Raw genomic sequence first — 26,822 nt, 5'->3', positions numbered from 1 at the left:
AGCGCTTTTAGCAGTCACAGTTATGGTTAGGAAAACTTGTGAAAGGTCAACCCTGATGTCACTATGAGGCCACGGAAGCAGGATTTCCCAGTCGGGGATAGATACGGAGAAAGGAACTTATGACGATGTGGAGACCCCAAATCATCTCACGGCACCGGAAGAGCTCCAACCGTTTATAATCAGCTTATCCTCGTCAGGGCTTACCTACCCTTCAGCCCACTACCCCTTGAAAATAAGGAGGGACTCCGAAATAGAAGATAAATCACGCCTCAAAGAAGTGGAGCAATGACCAAACAAAGGAAAATAAAAGCAAGAGAAAACACCAAAGAAATAATTACACAAAATATTAAGACCACTAAAAGAGAACAGTAAAAGCCTAATGATGTTTACTATCTTAATGATGAATATACAATTAATAAAGAAATATCGAAATAAGAAATCCTCTGTGTTAAGCCTCCTTTGTTCTAACCATATAACTGGTTTCAATTGCGACTACGAGTTACAATTTGGTCACCAAAGTTTTGATTACTCAGCCACTGGTTACTCAAGCCCTATCCTACCCCTTTATCTCTCTATCCCTTAAAACTCAGGTGAGAAACTCCAAGATGGAAGAGAAATCACACTCATAAGAAAGTAAGAGAAAAGACCCAAAAAAATAAAACAACTAAAAGAGAACGGCAAAAGCCTAATGCTGTTAATATCTTAATGATAAATGTACAATTAATAAAGAAAAATTGAAATAAAAAATCCTCTGTGTTAAGCTTCATTCGTTCTAACCATATAATTGGTCTCAATTTTGACTTCGAGTCGCAAATTGGTCACCAAAGTTTGATTATTCGGTCACTGGTTATTCTTGGATTGTAACTATTTGGTGAAAAAAAAAAAAAAAAAAAAAAAAAAAAAAAAAAGTTCTTATAATCCATATAAAAAATGGGAAGAGAAAAAACAACTGGTTTCACTTTTTGAATACGAGTTGATTATAAATGGAGACAATTTTGAACTTTATTAACCTTTTTTACACTGGAGCTGTAGCGTTGATCTAAGTATTGATTTAAAAAAAAACAGATTTTTTCAACTGAAAGCAAGGAGCAACATTAAAACTTAAAATGGACAGAAATTATTCCGTACTTGAGTGGGGCTGCCCCTTACTCAACCCTCGCTCTTTATGGTAAAGTTTCAATCTTCCTTAAAAAAACTTCTTATTCAAATTCATAAACTTCAGCGTAAAAGGCGAGGGTTGAGGAGGGGGCTGCCGGCTCATATACTGTTCGTTGTAAGTTTTATTCGAACTTCTTACTTTCAGTTGGAAAAAACCTTGTTTTCATTTTAATTTCGGACCGTTTTACAAATCATGTCAGGCAATCCCCTTCTCCTGTTTAAAATTCCCCCTTTCCCTAAAATTTCGACTTACATCCCTTTTCCCTCGGGGTGTGGGGGGGGGGGGTCACGTCATCCCCAGAAGTATAATTATTTGACCTTTCAACTATGCTGACTCAAACGGCTATCCTGAAATTTTTATCAGATCTCTTTGGGGACAAAAGGGGCGTGATAGGGAGGTCAGTTTTCCCTTCAATCTTTTCAGTCACTTAAAAAAGAACTAGAACTTGCAATTTCCGTTCGACTTAGCCCTCTCCTGATCTTCTAGGACCATTCCTTCAATACGATCACCCATGGGAAAAAGTAAAATAAATAAAATCGCATCTATGATCTTTCTTCTGGCAAAATGTTCAAAATTCCACATTTTTGTAGACAGGAGCTTGAAACCCCTACAGTAGGGTTCTCTGATAAGCTGAATCTGGGGCGATTTTCATTAAGATCACTTGACTTTTTGGGAGGTTTCTCTCATTTTCTGACAGTCAGGTAAATTTTCCCAAGCTAGTAGCTTTTGATGGGTAACAATAACCTTAATGAATTTTATATGTATAAACAATTTTTCATAAAATTAGGCAGGGCTTAATTAGCAGAATGGTTACGATTCAACATTCTTGGGGCACTCGAATTTTTGGAAAATCAGGAAACCTAGACCTTATGCTATATACAGGTATATACTGTTCTCTTAGCAAAACATATTAGAGAGAGTAAAGGCCCCCCTTCCTATCCCCCTCCTGACCCTCACAATAACCCCACTGATGAGAAACTGATAAGGCGAAACTTTGGTCGTTACTGTCAACACCACTGACATGCAGCACTATCCAACAGAACAGGGAAAAATCAAAGAAGCTCATTTTAATTTACATAAATTTGGATTCTATTTTAACAAATTTTTAATCTATTTTGATCGAAACGAAAATTTTCTTAAGTGGGCAATATTCTCTTTTCTTTCCATTATTTTTACCGTTCATAAAGCAGTTAAGGCAAAAACAGTTTCTTGGGAAATCTTTTTAATCTCTGGTTAAAAACTAGACGTTGTAAGTTGTGCCATGGGGGCATATATGGTTCTTATGGAAGGGATGCTTGTATAAACTTTAAAGAGGGCTCATTTGATTGGACATTCAAAGTTCTAGTTCACTTTTTAAGAGTCAAAAGAGATCGGATGCAACTACCCCTCCCCCCTTCCACGCCCTTTTCTCCTCAAATCCATCCGATACAAATTTAGCGATAGCCATTTTTTTTAAATAGTTCAAAGATCATATAACGAAAACTCCGGAGGCAAGATAACCCTCCAGAGCCTGCCGGGCAGGTGTTGTAAGTTATACCATGTGGGCATACATGGTTCTAATGGAAGGGATGCTCGTGAAAACTTCAGAGAGGTCTCATGTGATTGGAAATTCAAAGTTCTAGTTCTTGGGAAGAGGGTTTAAAATTAAGATTTCGATGGTTGAAGCTTGATAGCTTTTTTTTAGACAAAGAAAACTTTTTCTCTGATCAAGTTTCTGTACTCTGTGCCTTAAACGTATTGACACTGCAACAAGTTTCGAGCACTGCTAAGAAAATCTATTAGGCCCTATTGAAATGAAACTTAGGCTCTCTTTGGTTTTCCATGTTTTGAACTTGTAGTACAAGCAATGGGGAAATTTGAAAGTAATTAGAACTGTGAAGAATAGAGAACTTTTTCTCTGATCAAGTTTCTGTACTCTGTGCTTCAAACGTATTGACACTGCAACAAGTTTCGAGCACTGCTAAGAAAATCTATTAGGCCCTATTGAAATGAAACTAAGGCTCTCTTTGGTTTTCCATGTTTTGAACTTGTAGTACAAGCACTGGGGAAATTTGAAAGTAATTAGAACTGTGAAGAATAGAGAACTTTTTCTCTGATCAAGTTTCTGTACTCTGTGCCTTAAACGTATTGACACTGCAACAAGTTTCGAGCACTGCTAAGAAAATCTATTAGGCCCTATTGAAATGAAACTTAGGCTCTCTTTGGTTTTCCATGTTTTGAACTTGTAGTAAAAGCAATGGGAAAATTTGAAAGTAATTAGAACTGTGAAGAATAGTTAGGACTTGTGGAGTAGCCAATGACTCACACTAAAAACACTGGATTTTCTGTGATGCTCTTGTGGCATTACTGCTTTCTCTAGAGAAGTGGATCCTTCGTCACATCGTTTTTTATATTCCTCTACCACCTTTGTGATTTCGAACCTATTTTTCTTCTTCTTCTTTTCTACGGGTGGTGTTGTCCCGTGCAAAGCAGAGTCGTGGAAGACACATGGACTGGACTTCGAATAAATAAGGTCAGGTGATAGCGAATTTGTATTACTTTTATTTGCGCATCTTTCTGCTGACAAGGCCCTATAAGGAAAACAATTTACAGTTGGTAATCGTTAATCAAGGGAATTTAAAACAATTGACTAACGGACTAGTAAGCATGTCATTTTTTCAACAAACTAACCTCAAATAGTCCGCTCCTTCACGAGCGTGTCCAAATTTACTTAAAATTTGCTTTAACAAGGTGAGAATACTTTGAGTATTTAAATCATTTTAAAATCATAAAAAGAATACGGTGTAAATAAAATAAAACATATTTAAAGTAAACTGACTAAGCAAACTGAAGGAGCCGATCTTTTGGTCCCGGTTGGTGACAAGCTATTGCCTAAGCCATAGTAAGTTTTTTTTAGCACATACACTATTTTGGTTACTTCTCCAGCTTTAAATATATACTGGGGGCTGTATGTATACAGCTTTATGTACACAGAAATGATGGGCTATTTGAATTACCCTTACTATACGCCTTCTAACTTAGTTCTGCCCTAGGATCGATGATAGACTATCTATCAACAAGTGAAATGAATCATTTTTATACAATTCTGAAAACGAGACTATCTGTCTTGACTTTACTCTAGATAGCCACAGCTCTCAAGCTTTTCCCCACTACCACCGAGTTGATTTTAATTCAAAATCAACAGTATCAGATATCGATTCCGATATATATATATATATATATATATATATATATATATATATATATATATATATATATATATATATATATATATATATATATATATATATATATATATATATATATATATATATATATATATATATATATATATATATATATATATATATATATATATATATATATATATATATATATATATGTATAGTAGCGGTTATAGCATATACGTAGCGGTTTGTCTGGCCCTTTTGTATTGTTCAGATTCTTGTTATTATGATATGTGCGAAGAGTATCTTACAAGTCCAAGTTTTTAATCCAGCCTAGGCACGGTATTTTTTTTTTTTTTCTTTTTTTTTTTAAGCTATTTTTTTTCTGAGCCCCAACATCTTTAGTCCCTAAAAAGTAGAAGTTGAAGCTTTTGGCTATCCTAAGACATGTGTGTGCCCAAGAGTTCGGTCTTAGGAGGTGGCCATGATTTAGGGTGTACTTTTTAGATTGCAATTAAAATCTCAATTTAAAAGAATATATTTGCAGTATTTTATTTTGACTGTCAAGAGCGACTTAAAAAAGGGAAAATTGCAATGTTTTCGGTTGTTCTTAAAATATATATATATTTCATTCTAACCCAAAACAGTGTAAGATGGGGGAGAGGTTAAAGCTACCTTAGCTCACATTAACTGTCTATGTATTTTTTGCGAAATAGCGATCTTAAAGCTTTTAACCCAAGTTAGGAAAATACTGATGCTAAAGTTCTTAGTTTTTTAATGAATTCAATAATAGAAATAAAGCGGTCGCGATAAGTATCATCCATAATAAATTCTGCAAAACTTATATATTATGCCATAATTAAAATTTTTCACACAATCTCAACAAAAATTCCCAACAATGACTACTTTTAGAAACAATGATGTGATAGTGATTTCTGTTTTTGTGATTGATGTTGATTTCAGTGATGGATGTTTTGTGATTTCAGCACAAAAATAACAAAAATTCATTTAATAATGCAATCACAAATCCCCACTAAAGCTCCATGGCCTGTAAAGAAGGGGAATCATGAAACAAAATTTTTAAACATTGAACTATCAAGCATTCAAACACATAACGTGTAGAAAATTTAATCATTAAAAATAAAAAAAAGAAGAATAGATAAAAAGAAAGAGAGAAAGAGAGTTCATTTAAATATGATAAAACCTACAACTGAAATAAGGCGGTGCGGGACATCGCAGACCTGGCTAAAAAAAAAGTAACTAAAAACGATGCAAAATTAATAGATCATAGATTGAAATTAATTTATAGGAAATCAGCACCGACACGTTTGTACACCATCGTCTTTTTTATATAGCCAACTAGAAAAAAAATCAATATATATACCTGTAAAAAGGAAAAGAGACACTTAATGAAAAATACATCGAAAATATAGAAATTAAAAATAACATGATAAATATATAACAATTAACTCTAACAATTTATAGATTAAAACTAGATTAGAAAAATTCAAATTCCTCGGGACAGTCCCGAGCAACAGCTGGAAGTGTATTCCATAATCTTGAAGAAGCAACTCGAGGGCTAAAATCAGACCAAGCGCAAGGCGTGGCAGGGACTCCAATATTACCGAAACAACGCAGGTAATATAAAAGGCTTTCAGATACAAAAGTAGGAGGCTGAAATACAATTGGAGGTGTCCCATGTAGCCATGCAAAAGTAAACGAAGCACTTGCAAGGACATAAAGCGAATAGGGATTTTTTTTAAGTAAGCAACACTGGGTTTATTTAAAAATAAAGAATATTTTTCCGATTCCCTGAAACAAACTTGTACGGGAGAAAACCCTCCTAATAAATCAATAAAACCAAAAAAAAAAAAAAAAAAAAAAAAAAAAAAAAATACCGGACCCGAAAACCACCGAACCTCCAAACAGCAACCAATAAATTTATAATATTTATATTTATTTTCAAATTCAGCTGCAACTAAGCCCTCCTCAAAAACTTAACTTAACTGGCCCAGAATAATCCATGCAAAATATACACATCAAAGCAATGGTTCTTTAACAATTTACGCAATTCCTGCAAACCCCCAACATTCCTCAAATCCTCTGTCAAACTCTTCCAAACTAACGGAACAACATGGCGAATTGAAAACCTAGACATAGACGTGACCATAGCTTGTCTTCGCACCAACTGAGAAGATCCTTTCAAATGATCGCGGATAGTAGACGCAAGACTAAAGACTCCTGAAAACCATGATGGTAACTCCTAAGCTAAATATTTAAACATAGACAAAGCATTATAGAATACTCTTATTCCTGCAAACGGTAGAATTTTATACTCGCGGTAAAGATGCCTCGCCGATACAGATAGGTCAACTTTATTACCATACAAAACTCTAATTGCCATATTCTGCGTTACACGGAGCGGATGGAGGTGAGTTACTTATGTTTTCGACCAAACCATACAAATGTAAATGAGATATGGGTGAACCATAGATAAATACAACATTCTCAGAATTTCACACGGAAAAATATACCTAAGTTTATGAATAATACCAATATTACGAGACAATTTGCTGCTAACAGATGCAATATGGTCTTTAAAACTAAGGCTTTCATCAATAATAACACCTAGGTATCTAGTACTAGTAGATCTTACAAACTTCTATCCTATTAATCCATGGATAATGACCAGTAATTCTACCATAAATAAAAAAATCGACTTATTATGATTCATTTTCAATTTATTTACTCGCATCCACTTTTCAATCGAAGAAATACCTTGTTTCAATATAGTCATCAAATCATTTTCAGTTCTAGCAGCTGCAGTAAAATGGGCGTTATCAGAAAAACATGGTAGAATTCCTTTAGTACCATAAGTATCACGGTCTAAAGAACAAGACACATGGCTTGAAGCTCTACAAAGGTCATTAATATAAACCAAAAACCACAAAGGACCCAAAACGGAACCCTGGGGTACTCCAATCGAAATATGTTCAATTTTAGATGTAACTCCATCCATCACGACACACTGAGTCCTCCCACTAAGAAAACTAACTATCACTCTCAAAAATCACCACGTATACCACTACTATATAACTTTTAAACTAGTATATCATGATTCACAGAATCAAATCCTTTAATAATATCCAAAAATATTGAAGCTATCTTCCGACCCTTGTCTAAAGCATCATTAATAAAAGTTGTTAAAAACAAAACTGCATGCTCTTTAGAATGATGACTCCTAAACCCAAAATGACTAGAACTAAAAAATGATCTTTTCTCGAAAAAACTTACCATCCTGCTTTGAATCAACTTTACAAACACTCTAGAAATAAATGACAGTAAAGAAATCGGTGTATAATCACTAAAACAATTCTTATCCCCTCCTTTAAATATCGGGATAACATTCGCGCACTTTAGACAATCAGGAAATATTCTAGCTTTTAAACAATTATTTATCAGTCCTAAAAAATTACTAAATATAACAGGTAAAATCGATTTAAGAAGGGTTTGACATTGTTTTAACAAGTGAAAGAATAATGATGTGTTTACTTCGACAAATAACATAATTCATGTTTCCATAAATAGAAATCCAAATTCTTACTTTTCACGTGCTTCTTTGTACCTTCTCAAAGCTTCATCAATCCGCTTGCGATCGCAAATCTGTGACTGCACAAGCGTGACTAGCTCATGTCTTTGGATCGAACCAATAAGAATCATACTCTCTGAAATAAACAAATATATACTTATGCACACCTTTTCTACGATTGGAGGGGGCAGTAAGGACAAACAATCTACAGAGAATGCACCTAGTTTATAGACAGACAATCCAAGTATAGACATTAGATTCATTCTTTAATGAGAATTAGGCATTAGACCCTTTTTGGAGGGAGGGAGTATCCTTTTATACTATCCCCGTGTGTGGAGATATATTTGTATATAATATCAAACAGCAGAAATGTACAAATAATTCTGATTTATAAATACAACAAAACACGCCAAATAAAAAAGAAAAAAAGAAAATAATATCAAACAGCAGAAATGTACAAATAATTCTGATTTATAAATACAACAAAACACGCCAAATAAAAAAGAAAATTCTGGCAGGGCCATATCTAAAGGAGGGGAAGGGGAATCTACCCCACTGATCATAAGGTCCCTACTTTCAAAATTCCTTCCGACTGGTAGCTAAACAAATAAAATTATTCGAAGTGATAAATAAATCAAAACTCAAAACGGGAGTAATTTTAGCAAATATTTTATGCTTAACCCATGAGTCAATGATATAGTTAATCTGCTGTACTTTATTAATTTTGTGAGCTATATGAGTTTTGACCCATAAATAATTTGAAATTTTTCCAATTATTACTACCCTAGTGGTAAATATTGACTGGTATTACCAAGGCTATACCCAAAACGGAGGCTTGCAGATGCAAACCACTTTCTCTACAATAGAAAAAAAAACATTTAGTTTATATAAAGGGTATGTAAAATCACCTTCCATTGTTGCACCCCCTCCTAAATGCCTCAAATAATCGCCTTTGCGTGAAAATCCTGGACGTTGTCCAGCCTGTCTTATTTTTGGCAATTGTCGGCTATTACACGAGTTACCAGTCTACGTATGAAAGAATTGGGGAGTGGAACAAAGGCATCATTTCCCCATAAATCAGTTACTGCAATTAAGGTGAACTGACCTGGAGTATAGCCCGGCACCAGAAAAAAAAAAAATCAGAGATGCCAAGAGTTAAAAGAGAAGAAAAGGTACATATCTATTAGTAAGGTTTTCAATAACATGCCGTTATATTAATGAAGCAAGTGTGAAATGAGGTTCAATGGTCTTCGTAAATTTTATGAGATCGTATGTTGTATTTGATTTCTCATTAACGATTTGTTTTCTTTCTTTATTTTAATACTGTACAGTAAAACGTCAGATTTTGTCAAAATTTCGCAACGTTGTAACAACATGACGCAATAAAGATTCATTTAGAATCTAAATTTGGAAGCTGCGAAGCATTATCTGAATTTTCGATAATTTTTCGTTCCTTCAACAGCTATTCAGAGACAAAAACATTTATTTACACTTTCAGGTAAGCTGGCCAGAGTGGGCAATGTCATCTTTTGCTCAACAGTTTTCTACAATCGTCAAAATGTTCCCGAGTTTCTGGCTGTTACAAGAAAATCGGTCTCCACCTAAACTGATCCTCGAAATGACTTCCTGAAGAATTTAGATACAACACCATACCTCTCCCCTCCCCCATCAAAAGTGAAATTACTGATATTAAAAAAAAATCTTTTCGAACATACATAAGCGCATCAAAGAAAATTTTCACCAACACAAATTTGGAAGTACATGGCGATAGTAAAAAACTATTTTATTAGCTTTGCATTTCCTGAAAAAGCCTAATCTAATCAAGTTTCAAAGCTCATTTAATTCACAATGCGATTTAGTTAACGCTGACAGTTAGCTATCATTAGCTAATCAAGACATTACTTTAATTACTTAATTTCATGGGTCACAGAGATTAATACAGAGAAACAATATGTGGCGACAAAAATAAATTTTAACACAGAACATAACTCGATGGATTGGCTTATGCTTAAAAGAAGTTTTGGGAAGCGGCACAGGTCCAAACCACTCTTCCTGTGTACACGCCTCTATACACGCCAATTCATTTCCATGGGCTGCAAGTGACAACACAAACATGTTATGTATGGACACAAATTCAATTATAGTGGGACATTGATGAATAAAATTTATTCTTTTAATTTAATTGCGATAAACAAAACATTATAATAAATTATGTTCTTTATGTTGAGTCTTTTTATTTATCTATCCTCTTTCAATTTATTCTGAAACTGTATTCATTTCATCTATTAGTACCAGTGGCGGATCCAGGGAGCGAGGGAGGCACGCCCCCCCCCCTAATGTAGTCTAAAGTAATGTAATTTACTTAATTAACGCAAGATTGCGTTAATTAAACTTGCTCCTTACGCAAGTTTATCGGGTCAACCTATTTTGCAACCCCCCCCCCCCCAAAAAAAAATCCTGGATCCGCCCCTGATTAGTACATCACATTAAAATAAGGCAATAAACACAGAAAGATTATCTTGTGATGAGCTTTTAATCAAGCACTTCTAAAAGGCTTTTTTTTAGGGAGGATATAACTTCAAAAAGGGTGTCAAAAATAGGTGAATTATAAGGAAAAGATAAGAAATTACATGATAAATCTTTAAAAAACGTATTTTTTGGAGGGGAGGGGCACAAGCCTGGCCTCGGCCCATGTTTACGTGCCTTCTCTTGATAAATATTACATTTGTATACATTTTTATTTACCTCGAAAGGTGACTAAATAGAGAGAAAACAAAGGAGACAGTTTCCCCTTAACTCTTTTTTTTTATACCGTTTAGACTTTAATTCCAAGGCTTTTTCTGGGTCCCTCCTAAACACTTATGAGGCAGAATGTCCCATAATACTCTCAAAGAGAAGTTTCGTCGGTTTTTCATGCCTTGAAAACAAAACTTTGTTTTTTCCATGATCTAGATCTGATGTAACTGCAGGTATACATGTTGGAATTCATACCAGGGTGGGGGAATCTCTAAATATACTTTTTATCTAATTAAGTGCTTTTGTTCTAATTCTACTATGACTTGAACTTAATAGCTTTAAAATCCCAAAGCTGATGTTCTTCAAAATAAGAATAATTATCATATTTAAAAAAAAGGCGGATTGGAATCAGTCACAATCTCCATTTTACAAGTTTCGGGCACATCACAAAAGGAAATTTGGATTTTTATGAGTTTCAAGCCAATTTCAAAGTTAAATTATAAAGTTATACTTATGCCAATTCAGGAAGTTATATTTATGGCCAAGGCCGGATTTAAAGCTTTGACGCTTCTAGGCTAAAGCGTTTTTGCCGCTCTGTTTTTGCGAGATTTTCGGGGAAATACTTGAAAATTTAGGGAGAGTAACAGCCCTGAACAGAACGCAACTGATGAGCCAAAAGTAGTGAAGGAGAGAGGTGACACCGGACTCTCAGCTGCCCTTCTTGGGAGACATCTGATAGCTTAGAAGTGGCCACGGATTTCCTGTGTTGTTTTTAAATCACTGTTCTGTGAATAAGCTGCGCGGTGGCGGAGTACACCTGGCACTTTGACGATAAATCATATCAGTCCATTTTTTCTTGAGAAAAAAAAATCACTCAGTGATAATTTATTCTGCTCCCTGGCACTGTGCACAGACCCGGACCTATTGGTAAATCTGGGCCTGCACTTATGGATAAGAAATTACAGAAGACTACAGCGCCAATAATTTATAAGGGCGTAATTTAATGAGCTGGCCTATGTACAAGTTCTAAGTGGAAATTTTTATGAATGACCAATCAAATTGAAGATTTAAAATATAATCTTTTGAAAATTGACAAGATGAAAACTCTAAACAATATTTTTTCTACCTTTATGATAAATTTGATAAAACATACACAGACATAGCATTAAGCATTAGCACAGAGTATCTGGGATGAAATTAGTGTTGATATAGGCTTTTCAAACCAAATACTCACCAATTCAATTTTCTACAGCTGTAGTAAAAGTTCGACGTTAAAGTCAAGGAAGATCACAGATCATTCATAAATATTGACTTTTTGATCAATAGATTTTGACTATGATATGGGTCGGACATAAATCAGATTTGATGTAACGCAGCGCGTTAGTAAGATTTGACCCATTCCCACCAAAATGAAGAAAATGGTTTTGATCCAATCGTACGTCTTTTTTCTGGTTTTGATTTGCAGGTTGGCAACCCTGGCTTTTTGGCTTACCTTACCCTAAATTGGATTTAATAAGTAAACTTCATGAAATTTAAATTACCCGGAGAATCAACCAATGGGAAGATGCGTATCTTTTTGGCTTCTTTTAATAGCTTCTGAAGTTGCTTATATGTCATAGTCCTCCATAGATACTTCACATCACGAACCATAAAATCTTGTACATAAATTTTGTAAGCCTCTAAAAGAAGAAACAAAAATCATAAAAAGGATATAATATTAGATAATAAGATAAGATTAATTCCAACAACACAATAAACAAGACATTCAACAAATACAGGCCACTGATCCCATAGTATCCATGGCCTGTAAAGGGGGGCGGGGGAGGATAATAATATCCAGGAGAAACCTTAGTTTTTAAAAGTTTTCCCTTTTTTCTGTTTCTTGAACTTTGAGCATTCTCAGTCATTTTTTTTACCTTGCACAAGAAACTCAGCATTGATCGAAGGGTGCATACATGTCACAGCTAAAGGATCAGCAATGATTAATCGTGAATAAAGTACTCTAAATAATCTCCAAACGATTTGAACTCAAAGGTGGAGTAACATTTTGATGCATAACAGGTTAGGATTGAGGACTGTCATCAGTGGTACCCCCCCTCCCAGATTATGAGGCCTAAAATCGATACTGGGATGATCGAGATTTCTGGGTTGACTCATGACAGACAATGTTAACTGGACTTGTCTGCAAAAGGGGGGACTGAATTTTCTTGGACTCACAGGCAATAAAGTAACCTAATCCTAATAGGCTTGCCTGCTTCATAGTAACTGAAGCATTCAAATAAAATAAGATTTTCAATAATAACTAATATGCTAACGAATGATAGAAGACCTGAATTATGCTACTGGTGCAATAAGAAACTGAAAAAGAAACTCAAGAAAAAGTAACACAGTGTGTGATTTGTGGAATTTATTGATGCAGTATTCATAGCTTATTCGAGGAGAGGTGATCCTTGAGTTAGTGATAACAAAGAAACTGAAATGACTTTGCACTTCATTGGTCTCGAGTGGCTTTATGATGCTATGAATTGTTAGCAGTATTAGTATATATATATATACAAATTTATTTATGATCCATCAGCTAAAAAGACATAATAAAGAAGTAAAAAATGGGAGAAGAAACGACTTAATAACCACTACAAGGCGAAATAACAAACAGACATGGCAGTGCATGCACAAACGCGAATTGGAAAATATATTTTAAAAAATCGTTGACAAAGTGTAGCGACCCTGTTTTGGCAAAACGCCGTAAGTTGAGATAGGCTGGTTTGGCGTGATGACTAGATTTAACACTAGATGGTTTCCTCTACCACTTTCTGTTGAAATTGTAGAGCTCCAATTTTGAATGACAAAATGTGATGTGGCAGAAGCACACTAACCCTTTACAGAGTTCAATTCAGGTCACTTTCCTCAGTGAATGATCGTTCTGTTTTCTGCCCCGAGTTAAGATAAGGCAATTGTCGGTGAATTTGGAGGTTCACAGGCTGAAGAAAAAATTGAGTTAAAGTTGAAACGAACTATTTCGAGACGACATAGAACATTCATTAATAAAGTGGAAAACTACAATTTTCAAGATAGGGCGTTTTGCCTAAAACGATTGACTTTTTAAGACACTTCTATGATATCTTCTAGGCATGTAACTTTTATCTTTAAAAAAGAGCAGTGCGAACTCGAATTTCCCTATTCCGAAGTGGGAGGGCAATTACTACTTCCGAGTGGTTAATAATATTTTAGCTAAATTGAAATATACTGCAACCTAGGCTTAAACTTAAACCTTGATAAAAACAGCGTTTACTTATTCTTCTTGTATGATTATTCGGCGACGCTAATGTATAATACCTATGCAATTTTGGGTCATTTGGCAGCTGGAATTTAAACATGGGGCCCATATTGCTAAGATTCCGAAACACAATTCAACAATAACAAAAAATTCGCCCGATAAGGGACTTGAACCCTTGACCTTAGGATTAAAAGTCCCACGCTCTACCGACTGAGCTAACCGGGCTTATAATGCAGTTTGAATTATAAGGAACTTGAAAACAATAATTAGGAGGGTACCGTAATAATTTTTACAGTCTATTTATAGGCTAGTTTTTTTAGTTCCAACCTAATTCGACCAATAACGTCTCTGTTTTGAAAAAAAAAAAAGACTGAAAATTACTGCTTTTGAACATTTGAAAAAAACATAACAACATCAAATAAAAATGAACTAATTGAACTATGCTAATCAGCTTATGGACGTTATTTGAATGGCAGATTTACCCTTATATACATATTTACCCTTACAGTACTATAAAGTATCTATAGTATTTTTATAGCACTAAATATTACCTTTATGGCTTATTTTTTAGTTTTTACTGTTATTTTCATTTGATTTGGGAAAATTGGCTCCAACTTTGCCCCCTCCCCAGCATATTGACGAAATTACGCAACTAAATTGCTCCTTTCTCATATTCCTTCCCTAGATTTTGAAAATTTACATTTCTGGTGTTTTCATTCAAAAAATCGAAAAACAACAAAATTCCCCCCCCCCTTGATTTTTAAAATATATTATGTTGTATCTTCGTTTAAAAATTCAAAAAATCTCCCCCTCTGGCAACCTTGTTCAAGTTAAAAATAAACTTACGTAATTTCGAAGTAGTAATACGAGGTAGCTTGATATAATTTCTTCAAAATAATTGCCGCAATAAGCAAATACAACATTACGGTTAAGTCTTTTTTCCGACCTAACCGTCTCGACAGCATCCCTAATTAAATAAGAAGACTGACAAAAGATGGATATGAACACACAAAACACGATAAACATTTTTTTGATAGCCCCCCCCCCCCCCAGAAAAAAAATTATAGAAAAACTTACGTGACTTCGAAGGAATAATATCAGGAAGGTAAGGTAATTTCTTCATGACAATTATTGAATCGTAAAAACTAGGCTGCAACAGACTCGCTATAGCATTTGATATAAGAACTGATAACATTACTGGAATTATATGCTTAAACTGTCCAGTCATTTCACAAACAACAACAGAAATAAATAGAGAGTGCGTCACACCTGCCGATGTGGCAGCAGCGCCTGCAAGAGCATAGCCACCTGAAAAAGAAAAGATGAAAAACGTTGATTTTTATTCCACTTGTTTTCCTTCAATTTTTATATAATAACATAATTGTACTTTTCTATTAGCTACGCAACACGCGAGAAGTGAAGTTTGGTGAATGTTAATGAAATAAAACGAATATAATGAAAATATAATAGTTTAGGAATAAATTTGGGCTATATATTTGCACATTAGGGGGGGGAGAGGGATAAAGCATAGCATATATTGAATACGTAACCTAACATAACCTAGGTACCTTTTTCTGCCCCTAAACCCCAAAAAACTAATGTATAAATGTTGTTCCCGGAGTGAGGAACCCCTGTTTGTCTAGCGACTCAAAGGAATTGTCTCTTTAAAGAATAAATAGAGGGGGAGGTTTATTGTTCAAAATCTAGGGGGACATTTTTGTAATTTTTTCATTTATTGTTTTTAAATGAAAATGTAAGAGAAAGGTATGTTTCAATGAAAACAAAAAGGTAGTTCTTGAAAGGGCGGTGGGGCGAAGGGAGAGGGTTCAATTAACCCAGCACCCGCCCACCACACTCCCTAAAACTGGTTCTCTTGCTCTTTGGTGCTATCCACTATATATAAATAATAGATTATTATATATTAATATAAATTATATTATCTATATACAGTGGTGCTATCAAACGAAATGAGTCAGATCAATGGACATGGTTGCATTTTCTGAAAAGTGGTTTAGCCACTTATATATAAGACCAAAATGTTGCTATTTATTCCACTTATTTATTCTCAATGTTTAGCATTTGGCCTAATCATATTCTTCTAGTGAAGTGAGAATTTTGTTGCTAAATTCCATAGTTCAGAAGAGGGATAAACTGAACTGTTCTCGTAGCTTATTTCTCTTCCCCAGTTGGTTTATAATGCCAAATAGCACCAATTTGAAAAAAAAGCAGGACAGCAAACTTTTACATATAACTGTGGGGTATATCAATGCACTGGGATAAGGGGAGGGTGGGAATGCAGTTGAACCGGAAGTAACTCTGAAGATCTGAAAAACGAAGCATTTCCTTAATCTGAGGAAATAAAATCTTGTATTTTTTTTTTCTTTTTTAACTGAACTATTCTCGTAACTTATTTCTCTTCGCCAGTTGGTTTATAATGCCAATAGTACCAATTTGAAAAAAAAGCAATAAAAGCAGGACAGCAAACTTTTACATATAGCTGAGGGGTATATCAAGACACTGGGATAGGGCGAGAGTGGGAGTGCAGTTAAGCCGGAAGTGACTATGAAGATCTGATAAACAAAGCATTCCTTAATCTAAGGAAATAAAAATTTGTAAATTTAATTTTTTGCCAAGCTCTTTATAAAACACAATGCAGACAATCCTGATAAACGTCACAAAGTGCTCATAGTTACAATAATCAAAAACGTAAATTTCATAAAAGAGCAAAAAAAAGTTTGAGAAATAACTTTGAAGAAAAAGAGGGGTGTCCAAATAAAGCTTTCCATCTTATCAGACATTGTTTTTTTAAAGTAATATTTAGGAAGAACATGATAAAATACGATTGGATCTACCTTTTGTATTTGCCACTTTTCAAAAAAAAAATTGTTTATTTTTGAAGAAATAAAAAAAAAATTCTACTATATTTTCGTTTTTTTAAGCTTCTTTCAGGGACAAAAAACAGTTAGACCTTGAATAATTTCAGAAACCTTTTTTTTTTTTAACAGGCCATTTTAAAGGCACGCTAATTCTGGTTGCTTAAAGCATATGTTTTTTCTGAAAGTTTTCTACAGACAATTTTTTGAAGAGCCAAGGACATCAAAATAAAAAATTGCCACCTGGATCCGTCTTAATTCTATTCCTTCTTTAAAGCCGCAATTTTCTATATATTTCTTTTGATTGCTTCGAAATTAAAAATTGTTCATGGTAGTATAGGAATAAGTAGATGGCAGTACAAGAATAAGTGAAGTTGAAGAGGTGATGCTGGTTAACGGGAAGATCGATCAAGTAGACAGCTTCACATACCTAGGTAGTATTACTTAGGCAGTCCAGTGAAGAATTTAGAAGTAGAATAGCCAAAGCCCACGGTGTTTTTTCAAAGTTGAAAAAAGTTTGGAAGAATAAAAAGATAAGTATAAAAATAATAATGTGGGTCAATCCCACTTTCTAGGGCTGTAATGATAGAAAAGATGAGTTGGCTAGAACATGTTACGCGTATGAAGTATGACAGATTGCCAAAGAGTCGGCCAACCGTCAAGGGTCAAATAAAAAGCAAGTCGTCCCAAATGAGGTGGGCAGATGTCACTAGGAAAAAAAGAGAAGTAGGAACTTCTTGGGAGTGTGTAAAGAGGAAGGCTTTGAATAGATTGGAATGGAAGAGAAGCGTGCGAAGCTGTTTCTGCCTCAGGGGGTTGGTGTTGCAGTAAGTTGTTAGTAACAGTCATATTACCATTTTGTCAGCGTTGCTAAGCTGAAACGTGGAAATAAATAGTCAAAATTATTTAAATATGACAACACTTTTTCTCAATAAAAATTCAAACATTAACAATCTATTGATTCCCAAAAACAACTACAGCTTCAACAAAACGCTACACCGCGTTAAGCTCTTTGTTGCCATTTGTTTTCAGCTAATTTTTGGCTGATTTTTCACCAACGCCTGGCTTTGAAATTTGACGCCCTCTACTACCAAAAACTTTACAAATGCAGGGGTCTTTCATAGGCAGCGCAATAGCGCTGCCTAAGTAAAGAACAATATTGGCACAATGTATTATTTATTTAATTTTTTTTGTTTCTTGGTCTTAGACCAGGGCACTTCGTATCGAAGGAGTTTTCGTAGAAACTTCGAAAAGGGCTCATTCAATTGGAAATTGGAGTGGCTTGTGCCCTTTTTAATAGTCAAAAGTGATCGGAAGGGAACAACTATCCCTCCCATGCCCAACATTTCTCCAAACACATTCAATCAAAATTTTGAGATAGCAATTTCGTTCAACTTAGTTGTTTTCAAGCGAGAAATTATGTTTTTGAAGAGGATAATCCCCCAAAGCCCTATAAGGGTATATAAGGTTTTTATAGAAAGTGTTGTCGTAGAAACTTCAAAAAAGGCTCGTTCGATTGGAAATTCAAAGGGCTAGTGTTTTAATAGTCGAAAGTGATTGGAAGGCAACTAACACCCCTTCCACGCCCACCATTTATCCAAACACATCCAATCAAAATTTTGAGATAGCCATTTCGTTCAAAGTAGTTGAAAGGTCCAGAAATTATATCTAAGAGGATGACACTCCCCCCACAGCCCTCAGGGTAAGGTTTGTAAGCTACGCCCTGGGGGGATATAAGATTTTTATTGAAAGCTTTGTCGTAGAAACTTGAAAAAGGGGCTCATTCGATTGGAAATTCAAAGACTTAGTGCCCTTTTAATAGTCAAAAGGGATTAGAGGGCAAGTAACCCCCCTCTCAGGCCCACCTTTTCCCCAAACACATCCAATTAAAATTTTTAGATAGCCATTTTGTTCAATGTAGTTAAAAGTTTTAGAAATTAGGTCTTTGAGGATGATAAGCCCCTCAGAGACATCGGGACAAGGGTTGTAAGATATGCCCTGGGGGCATGTAATTTTTTTTATAGATAGTGTTGTTGTAGAGACTCCAAAAAGGGCTCGTTCGATCGGAATTTAGAAGGGCTTGTGCCCTTTTTAATAGTCGAAAGTGATTGGAGGATAACTAACACCCTTCTCACACCCACCAATTCCCCAAACACATCCAATCAAAAATTTGAGATAGCCATTTTGTTCGACGCAGTTAAAAAGTCTGGAAATTATGTTTTTGAGGATGACACTCCCCCCACAGAAGTCAGGGCAAGGGTTGTAAGTTTTGCCCTGGGGGCATATAAGTTTGTGTTTTTTTATAGAAAGCGTTGTCGTAGAAACTTCAAAAAGGAATCATTCTACTGGAAATTGAAACGCCTTGTGCCCTTTTTAATAGTCGAAAGTGATTGGATGGCAAGTAACCCCCCTCTCACGCCCACCATTTCCTCAAACACATCCAATAAAAATTTTAAGATAGCCATTTTGTTCAACGTAGTTGAAAGGTCCGGAAATTATGTCTTTGAGGATGACAACCACCTCACGGCCCTCAGGGCAATGGTTGTAAGTTATGCCTTGGGGCATATAAGGTTTTTATAGAAAGCATTGTCGTAGAAAATTCAAAAAGGGCTCATTCAAATGGAAATTTAAAGGGCTAGTACCCTTTTTAATAGTCGGAAGTGATTGAAGGGCAACTACCCCCCCTCTCATGCCCACCATTTCCCCAAACAAATCCAATCAAAATTTTGAGACAGCAATTTCCTTCAACGTAGTTGAAAGTTCTGGAAATTAGGTCTTTGAGGATGGCACCCCCCCAGCCCTCAGGGCAAGGGTTGTAAGTTATGCCCTGGGGGCATATAAGGTATTTATTGAAAGCGTTGTCGTAGAAACTTCAAAAAGGCTTATTCGATTCGAAATTAAAAGGGCTAGTGCCTTTTTTAATAGTTGAAAGTGATTGGAGAGCAACTAACGCCCCTCCCCTCTCACGCCCTCCATTTCCCCAAGCACATCCAATCACAGCCATTTTGTTTAACGTAGTTAAAAGTTCTGGAAATTAGGTCTTTGAGGAAAACAACCCCCTCAGAGCCCTCAGGGCAAGGGATAAAACTTATACTATGGGGGCATGTATGGTTTTTACAGGAAGCGTTGTTGTAGAAACTTCAAAATAAGCCCCTTCGATTGTAAATTGAAAGCGTTACTGCCTTTTGTAATAGTAGAATGTGATTGGAAGGCTTGACATTTTTATAGTAAAGATCGATGTGGATACAATGCACTATTATTTTTTTCATTTTTTTGTTTAGACCAGGGCACTCCGTATCGAAGGAGTTGTCTTAGGAACTTCGAAAAGGGCTCAATTGATCGAAAATGGAAAGGGCTAATGCCCTTTTTAATAGTCGAAAGTGATTGGAGGGCAACTAGTCCCCCTCCCGCGTCCACCCTCCCATTTGCTCATTATGTCTAAACACTAAATGTTGCCTTAAGATTAAATCCGAATGTACTGTGTTAATGCTAATTCCCAATAAGGCATCTCAGCAGTATCCAAAGAATGACTGAGGGTATTATACTCAAACTTTCGGGGCTACTTCTGCTCTTAAAATTTGACCAAATCAAAATAGCGTAAGTGTATCCAAGCTATCAAAGAAAGTAAACAGATTTTTTTGCGAATGGTATAAAGTTTTCCATTTCAGGTCATCTAGAGGAGGTATGAAACTAAATTAAACACTACTATTTGTGTCCAGATTTTTAAAAGGGTGTATGTTGTTAAAAATTGCTGAAAATTTTTCACCAGCATAAAAATAGCAGTATTATTTTCTTTTTCCCTGAAAAGACTATGTCAATATAAAACAAACAGAAATTAATTCAAAAAACCTTTTCCACTAAATAAGTTTTTCAAAGAAAAGAAAATGAATGTGCATTGTCAGTTTAATATACATATACTGATATTTAGCAATCAAAATGTTAATATTATTTGATTTATCAAAGTTATAAAAGTAAAAACATTTATATTTTTTCAGTAAAGTGCAAACTATGTTCTGGGCTTGAGAAGGCATAGGGGTTTTGAGCCCTACTCATGTTAATTTTTGCTCATTTTGAGTTTGACTCGGTTATTTATTGTAATTTCTATTCGTTTTGGGTTTCATTTATTTACCGATGCTGATTTGTGGTTGATTCACGCTTGGTAGATTATTTTATTTTTGCTCATTTTTGGTTTAATGGAGTTCTTTAATTTTCTTTGAAAAACTTATTTTGTGGAATTTTTTTTTTTTAATTAATCTCATTAAACATTGAATTTTCAATCTATATGATAATAACAGTAATAATATATTTGAACCCCCTATGCATACAAACACTTTATGGTAGTAATGGATGTGTGAATTTCCACTAAACAATTCCAACGATCTCTCTCCGTCTTTGGAACTTTGAGGCCTCTACAGGACGGAAAAGACAGTTTTTTTTTACATGACCTATATTTACATCAATTGTTGCAAGAGGTTTTAAAATAAAAACTTTAAATATTTTTAAAAACCAAAATGACATACTAGAAAATGGGCTAAACCAAATGATGGAGTGTGCTCGGTTCAAAGTGTTGAAAAATTAATGGCAGGTTAGAAGTCTGCTACCCGTCAAGTGAAATATTTTGCCTCTTATAATAATTGGCTACAAGTGCCAGCGATTGGAGGAGCGATATAGGGGCAGTGCAGGAATTTAAAACCCCCCAGATTTCGGAAAATATGATTTTAGATATTTTTATTGGCAAAAATCGAAAAAATTACAATCCTAAATTTAAAAATATATGTTGCCCCTCTCCACAAGATTTTCATGATTTGGCGCCACTTTTCGCTGCTCTAAATTCACTTTAAATAGCCTGTTTAAATTGCCAAGATGTTTCCAAGCCTACCTAGGTCCTCTTTTGTCAGACTGGATTTTCATTAAAACAATTCTAAAAAAAAATTGATGATTAATTATCATTTAAAGAGAAGTGTCAGCTTTAATCCTAATATGGCAAATTAATTATAATAGTTATAAGAATAATAACAATTTAATTACTACCTCAACGTCTACAAAAAAAAGTAACAAGATTCAAATGAATGCATGTGAAAAATGACACCCTATTAGTTTCATTGCAATGGAGATGAAGCGAAATTGCCGAACGGTCACTATCGATATGGTGATACGATATCAGAAATCGGTATCGGTCACACCGATACATTAAATCGGATCATAGGTACAAGCTACCACTGGGAACCTAGGGACGGATTTGTCCGAAAGTATGCGGCCAGTATGAATCATATTAACTATACAATTTTCTTTCAAATTTGTAACTTTTATTTCAGTCACCAGGCTCTACACTATATTTAGCGCCACTAACGGTTTTATACCTCATAAACTAGAGGGAGGGGGGGGGGGTAAGACAAGTTATACAAACATTACAATTGCGACAATTTTTTTTAGTCAATTAAGTATCTTAATAGGAGTGTAAAATTTGAAATAAATCGAAATTTAATGTAAAAAAAATGGAGGGGGGCAGCTGTCCTCCCCCCTGCCCAGGCCTAGAACTGCCACTGTTTAGCACTAGTAGCTTTTGATTACCATGTTAAATATTTTGTTGCCGATCCAACTCTTGTAAGTTTTCAATTCTTTTTGTTGCATGGCTCATCAGAAATGTTAAGAGAGAAAAGAAGAAACACCGCCCGATAAGGAAATTGTAAAGTTCCGAAATAAAAGATACAAAATCCACCAGATTCATCAAAAATACTTTCAAATGCTTAATCAGCCTCAGCGTAATTTCCCAATAAAATATCAAGTTTTCGAACTCTATTATTTGGATTTGTTAATTATTCCATGGCTTTTGCTGTAACTTCTTTTACGTTGCAATTTTTCACAAGTCGTAGCGTTTACTACCTCACTCACTATCTCTACATTAAATTTTACAGTATTTCGACTTCGTAAACTTGTTGATAGGTTGCTATGTTGTATTTTCATATAATTTAATAATTTGAACTAATTTTCTATCACCTTATGCTCTAAACCGTGAAAATATCTGTATGGCTTTGATACTTCATTAAGGCCGGTCTTATTTTCAAAAAGCTGGGAGCTTTTAGAAAATTTTCTAAAAGTTGGGGAGGTGGGAGCTATACCCGTAAATTCTTTTAACTTCGCAATGAACCTATGAGTAATTAAACCACAGTAATTCGAAGATTTCCAGATGTAGTATATGGTATTTCCAAATTTAAAAGCTTCTTGACGACCTCTCCCAGTAATCCTATTTTTTTTTCTGTTTTCTCATATTCCACTTTTTCCTGTAGTTTTTGAATTTGTATCCCTCCTCCCTCTCAAAATAAATTTCGATTCAAAAACTTGTACCGTGACAAATGAATACAGATGTACGCTCGGTATTGTGCTTAGCGCCTCGTTCCTAAAGTCAATTCAAAGGTTAAATTTATTTGAAATAAATTGTTTTTGTTAATTTTCTTTCAAGGTTGATTTTTCTTTCGATTTTTTATGCTGTTATGCAGCACTTTTTTCGATTTTTATTTCAAATCTATATAAAATATGCATATGGCGTTGTGCGCTTTGACAAGTTCAATCGTTTTTGATTTGATCCTCGGTAGATAAGGTAATTTCAGATACAGAATAGATGGCGTTATTTAAATTCAATTCAAAAGTCCGTTTCCTGCAAATACTGTCAGGTTCGTATAGGTTTTTGAAATGTAAGAAAACTGTCTGCAAAAAAAGAAAAAAAAATACCTGGTATTATATGTGGAACGGCAGAATTCGGTAGACCATAGGGAAACCAAGTTGCCATAGCTTCTCCAATGGCTCTGCCGAATGCTGCACCAACCCTGAAAACGGGTATCAAGCTGCCAGCTGGCATACCCAACGTAGTTGCCGTCATTGTAAGAAAAAACTGTAAAATAAAGTCATTTTAGATAGAACTGCAAACAAAGGCTGCATCTCGCTTCCCTGAAATAAATGAAAATGATGGTCTAAGATAGAACCACTTTGGTTTTTGCGATGTATAAAAAAGAGTTTGAATAGACCTACAAACTGTACCTGGGTCGCAAACCAAACTTTTATGGAGTAACTGGACTTCTTTTTTCTTTCTTTACGAGATCCACTCCGCCATCAGTTACTCCATCATACAAGCCAGTATTAGTGAATAGAAATTTACCAGATGTATGGGTAGTATAACACTTTTTATATACGTACTAGTCCGATATATAAATTTTTGGTTATTATTCTAAAACAAAATTTTGTCCTTCCACAGATGACATTGTTTTACAGCTTTTTATTATAATCACCCAAACCTCACCTACCCACCCGAAGTATATTCAAAAAATGAAATCGGTTACCTCACGACCCCTCATAACAAAAGTAATTTTAGCGTAATTATTTGCTTGATCAGTAGAGCCTAATTATCTCGTTGGTTCTTATTTTCATTTATTTTATATGTTTTAATTTTTGTAATGGCACATGTTTTTACGTACGTTCGACTGAAATATAATTATTTATAACAAAAGGTTTTTTTTCAACATATATTTTTTTTTATCACCTACAGTGAACCCTTGTCTGTGACATTACACGATAGCACGACACACTGGTTGAGTAAAAACGACCTGGACAATGAATGTCCACTTTTTTTAGCATCAGAGTAGTATAGGCGATTCTAAAATCCAGATATAATGCAAGGCCGTACCCAAGGCAGGCTGGTTCTGGGTTGGCCCATCCTCGAAATTTACAAAACTACACAAAATATATACTTTTTAATCGAGCCACGGGCCCCATATTGCCAAGCGGAGCAGCAATCCAGTGTGCTATCAAAGGTTAAAATGTGGGACGTGGGGATGAAGATTTTGTGAAACACCATCTGTCATTGCCACAGGGCGACTCAATCTTCAATCCTCCTTCTCTGGAGGTGAGTCCCGTACCCACTGTACTGCAATAACTAAAAAGCTACAAAACAAGTAAAACAGACTTGTGACGAATGTCTTCCATTCACTGTATAGTTCAACTTTGATTTAAGAGACACTTAAATGTCTTAAGGTGGCGCAGAGGGATTGACCTCTACTTGGTAATACGCGGAAAAGAGTTCGATCAGAGCTCCAGCAACTCGTCGCATGACCTGGAATTTAATTCCGGTGGTGAGGTTATACAAAAGCGTTTCTATCTTCTTCTTCTTGTTTGGGTTAGCATGAAGACATTTACGCACAATCTTATCACCGAAATTAAATTCCAAGGCCTGCAGTGTTGTTGCACCTGAGTTCGAACTCTGTGTCCCGTATTACCGAGCTGAGACCAATCCCACTGCGCCACTACAGGGCAAAGCGTTCCATAATAATCCAAACAAGAAAAAAAGACAATTAAATAAAAGTTGAGATTGTGCGACAAAACAGATAGATTGCAGTAGCCCGTAATAGATTAACACTCCGCATTAAGATGGGAAAAAGGAAGAGGGCTAAATAGTCTCTATAAAAGCCCGTAAGTTCTAACAGAAGAAGAAGAGATTTTGTCGAAAGCTATGCTTTTATCATTTTACTTTTATTTCAAATTCTCAGTAGCTTAGGATACTAAAAAAAAACTAACAGGGTACTAACAGGGCACTAACAAAGGTACTAACATGGTACTGACAAGGGAAAACTAATGCGCTATGCCCCCACTTTAAAATGTGTGCTTGAATTCCATGACTTTTATTTTCCGGCGTATTGTCGTTTCAATGTTTCAGAGTTTATTGAACAATAAATTTACAACAAAAACACTTCAACGAAGTCTCCCCCCTCCCCCTAAGAGTCAAAGACCAGGAAGGACAGGAAGAAAGAAGAAATTGGAAGAACTATGCCACCAAAAAAATTAGTCCCTTATATTATTAACACATTATTTTGGTAAAGATCATATACACTTTACTTACATGTTAATTTTTAAGTAGTAAAAATAACACGAAACCTGATTGATTCTTTCACATGAAATTTTAAGCTAGTAAAAAGCTCTCTGCTTTTATCTGGTAGGAATCCGCTATGATTTGATACAAATAACAGGACCTATTTTAAACGTGGGAATTGACTCAAATACTTAGGAACAAAAGAACGATTATACTAAATTACATATTTATGCACTTAATAGTTTGAGTGTAATTGCATTAACAAGCAGCTACTACCGCAATACAACTCAAATTATATTTACTGAAGAGGCATTTGCTTTTTTTTAAGATTTGTAATCTGCTATAAATCTACCTTGCTTGACATTTATTATATAAGATAGAGCAAACCCTAGATTACTGTAAATCACCATATTAAGAGTATCTCTAACTAAATTGCGGCCAAAGTTAAGCTTTATGGATTTTGGCTATCAAACAGTTCGTGGTAACGAACTGTAAGTAAGGAGCGACCCGGCTCAATAGTAACCGAAACTCTAAAAAACGGAATTTTGATACGAATAGATACATCAGAAGAATGAGATTTTTATGCTGATTTCAAATATATAAATTTCACCAAGTTTGGTCTTACCCATCAAAAGTTACGCACCTGAGAAAATTTGCCTTATTTTCGAAAAAAGGAGGAAACAATCCCTAAAAGTCATAGAACTTTAATGAAAATCACACCATCAGATTCAGCGTATCAGAGAACCCTACTATAGAAGTTTCAAGCTCCTATCTACAAAAATGTGGAATTTTGTATTTTTTGCCAGAAGAAAGATCACGGATGCGTGTTTATTTGTTTTTTTTTTTGTTTATTTTGTTTATTTTTTTTTCCCAGGGGTGATTGTATCGATCCAGTAGTCCTAGAATATCGTGAGAGGGCTCATTCAAGCGGAAATCAAAAGTGTGTTTTTTAAGTGCCCAAACAAATTAGAGGGTAACTTGACCCCCTCCCACAATCATTTTTTCCCAAAGTCACCTAATAAAAATTTTGAGATAGCCATTTTGTTCAGCATAGTCGAAAATCTAATTAATATGTCTTTGAGGATGATTTAATCCCCCGCAGTTCCCGGGGGAAGGGCTGTAAGTTATAAACTTTGCCCATTGTCAAACAGTTCGTGGTAATCA

The 26,822-nt window shown here is 35.0% G+C and overlaps 1 protein-coding gene and 1 non-coding gene across 2 annotated transcripts in view; both read right to left on the bottom strand.

The window, feature by feature from the left end:
* Nucleotides 1-26,822, bottom strand: part of LOC148950950 (chloride channel protein 2-like) — a 256,866-nt gene that overhangs the window by 14,550 nt on the left and 215,494 nt on the right. The window contains exons 10-14 of the mRNA XM_089090525.1: nucleotides 23,531-23,690; nucleotides 15,006-15,236; nucleotides 12,193-12,330; nucleotides 7,931-8,051; nucleotides 3,465-3,729 (exon numbers count right to left, since the gene is read on the bottom strand). Coding sequence (XP_088946651.1) covers nucleotides 3,465-3,729; nucleotides 7,931-8,051; nucleotides 12,193-12,330; nucleotides 15,006-15,236; nucleotides 23,531-23,690 — 915 coding nt within the window. The remainder of the gene's footprint in view (nucleotides 1-3,464; nucleotides 3,730-7,930; nucleotides 8,052-12,192; nucleotides 12,331-15,005; nucleotides 15,237-23,530; nucleotides 23,691-26,822) is intronic.
* On the bottom strand, nucleotides 14,081-14,153 carry TRNAK-UUU (transfer RNA lysine (anticodon UUU)). The gene has a single exon. It is a non-coding gene; the product is annotated as a tRNA-Lys (tRNA).

Source organism: Artemia sp. Qi Xiang Cuo, chromosome 6, assembly GCF_049724085.1.
Source record: "Artemia sp. Qi Xiang Cuo chromosome 6, ASM4972408v1, whole genome shotgun sequence".
In the NCBI taxonomy this organism is placed as follows: Eukaryota; Metazoa; Arthropoda; class Branchiopoda; order Anostraca; family Artemiidae; genus Artemia; species Artemia sp. Qi Xiang Cuo.
This window is presented reverse-complemented; position numbering and strand designations above follow the sequence as displayed.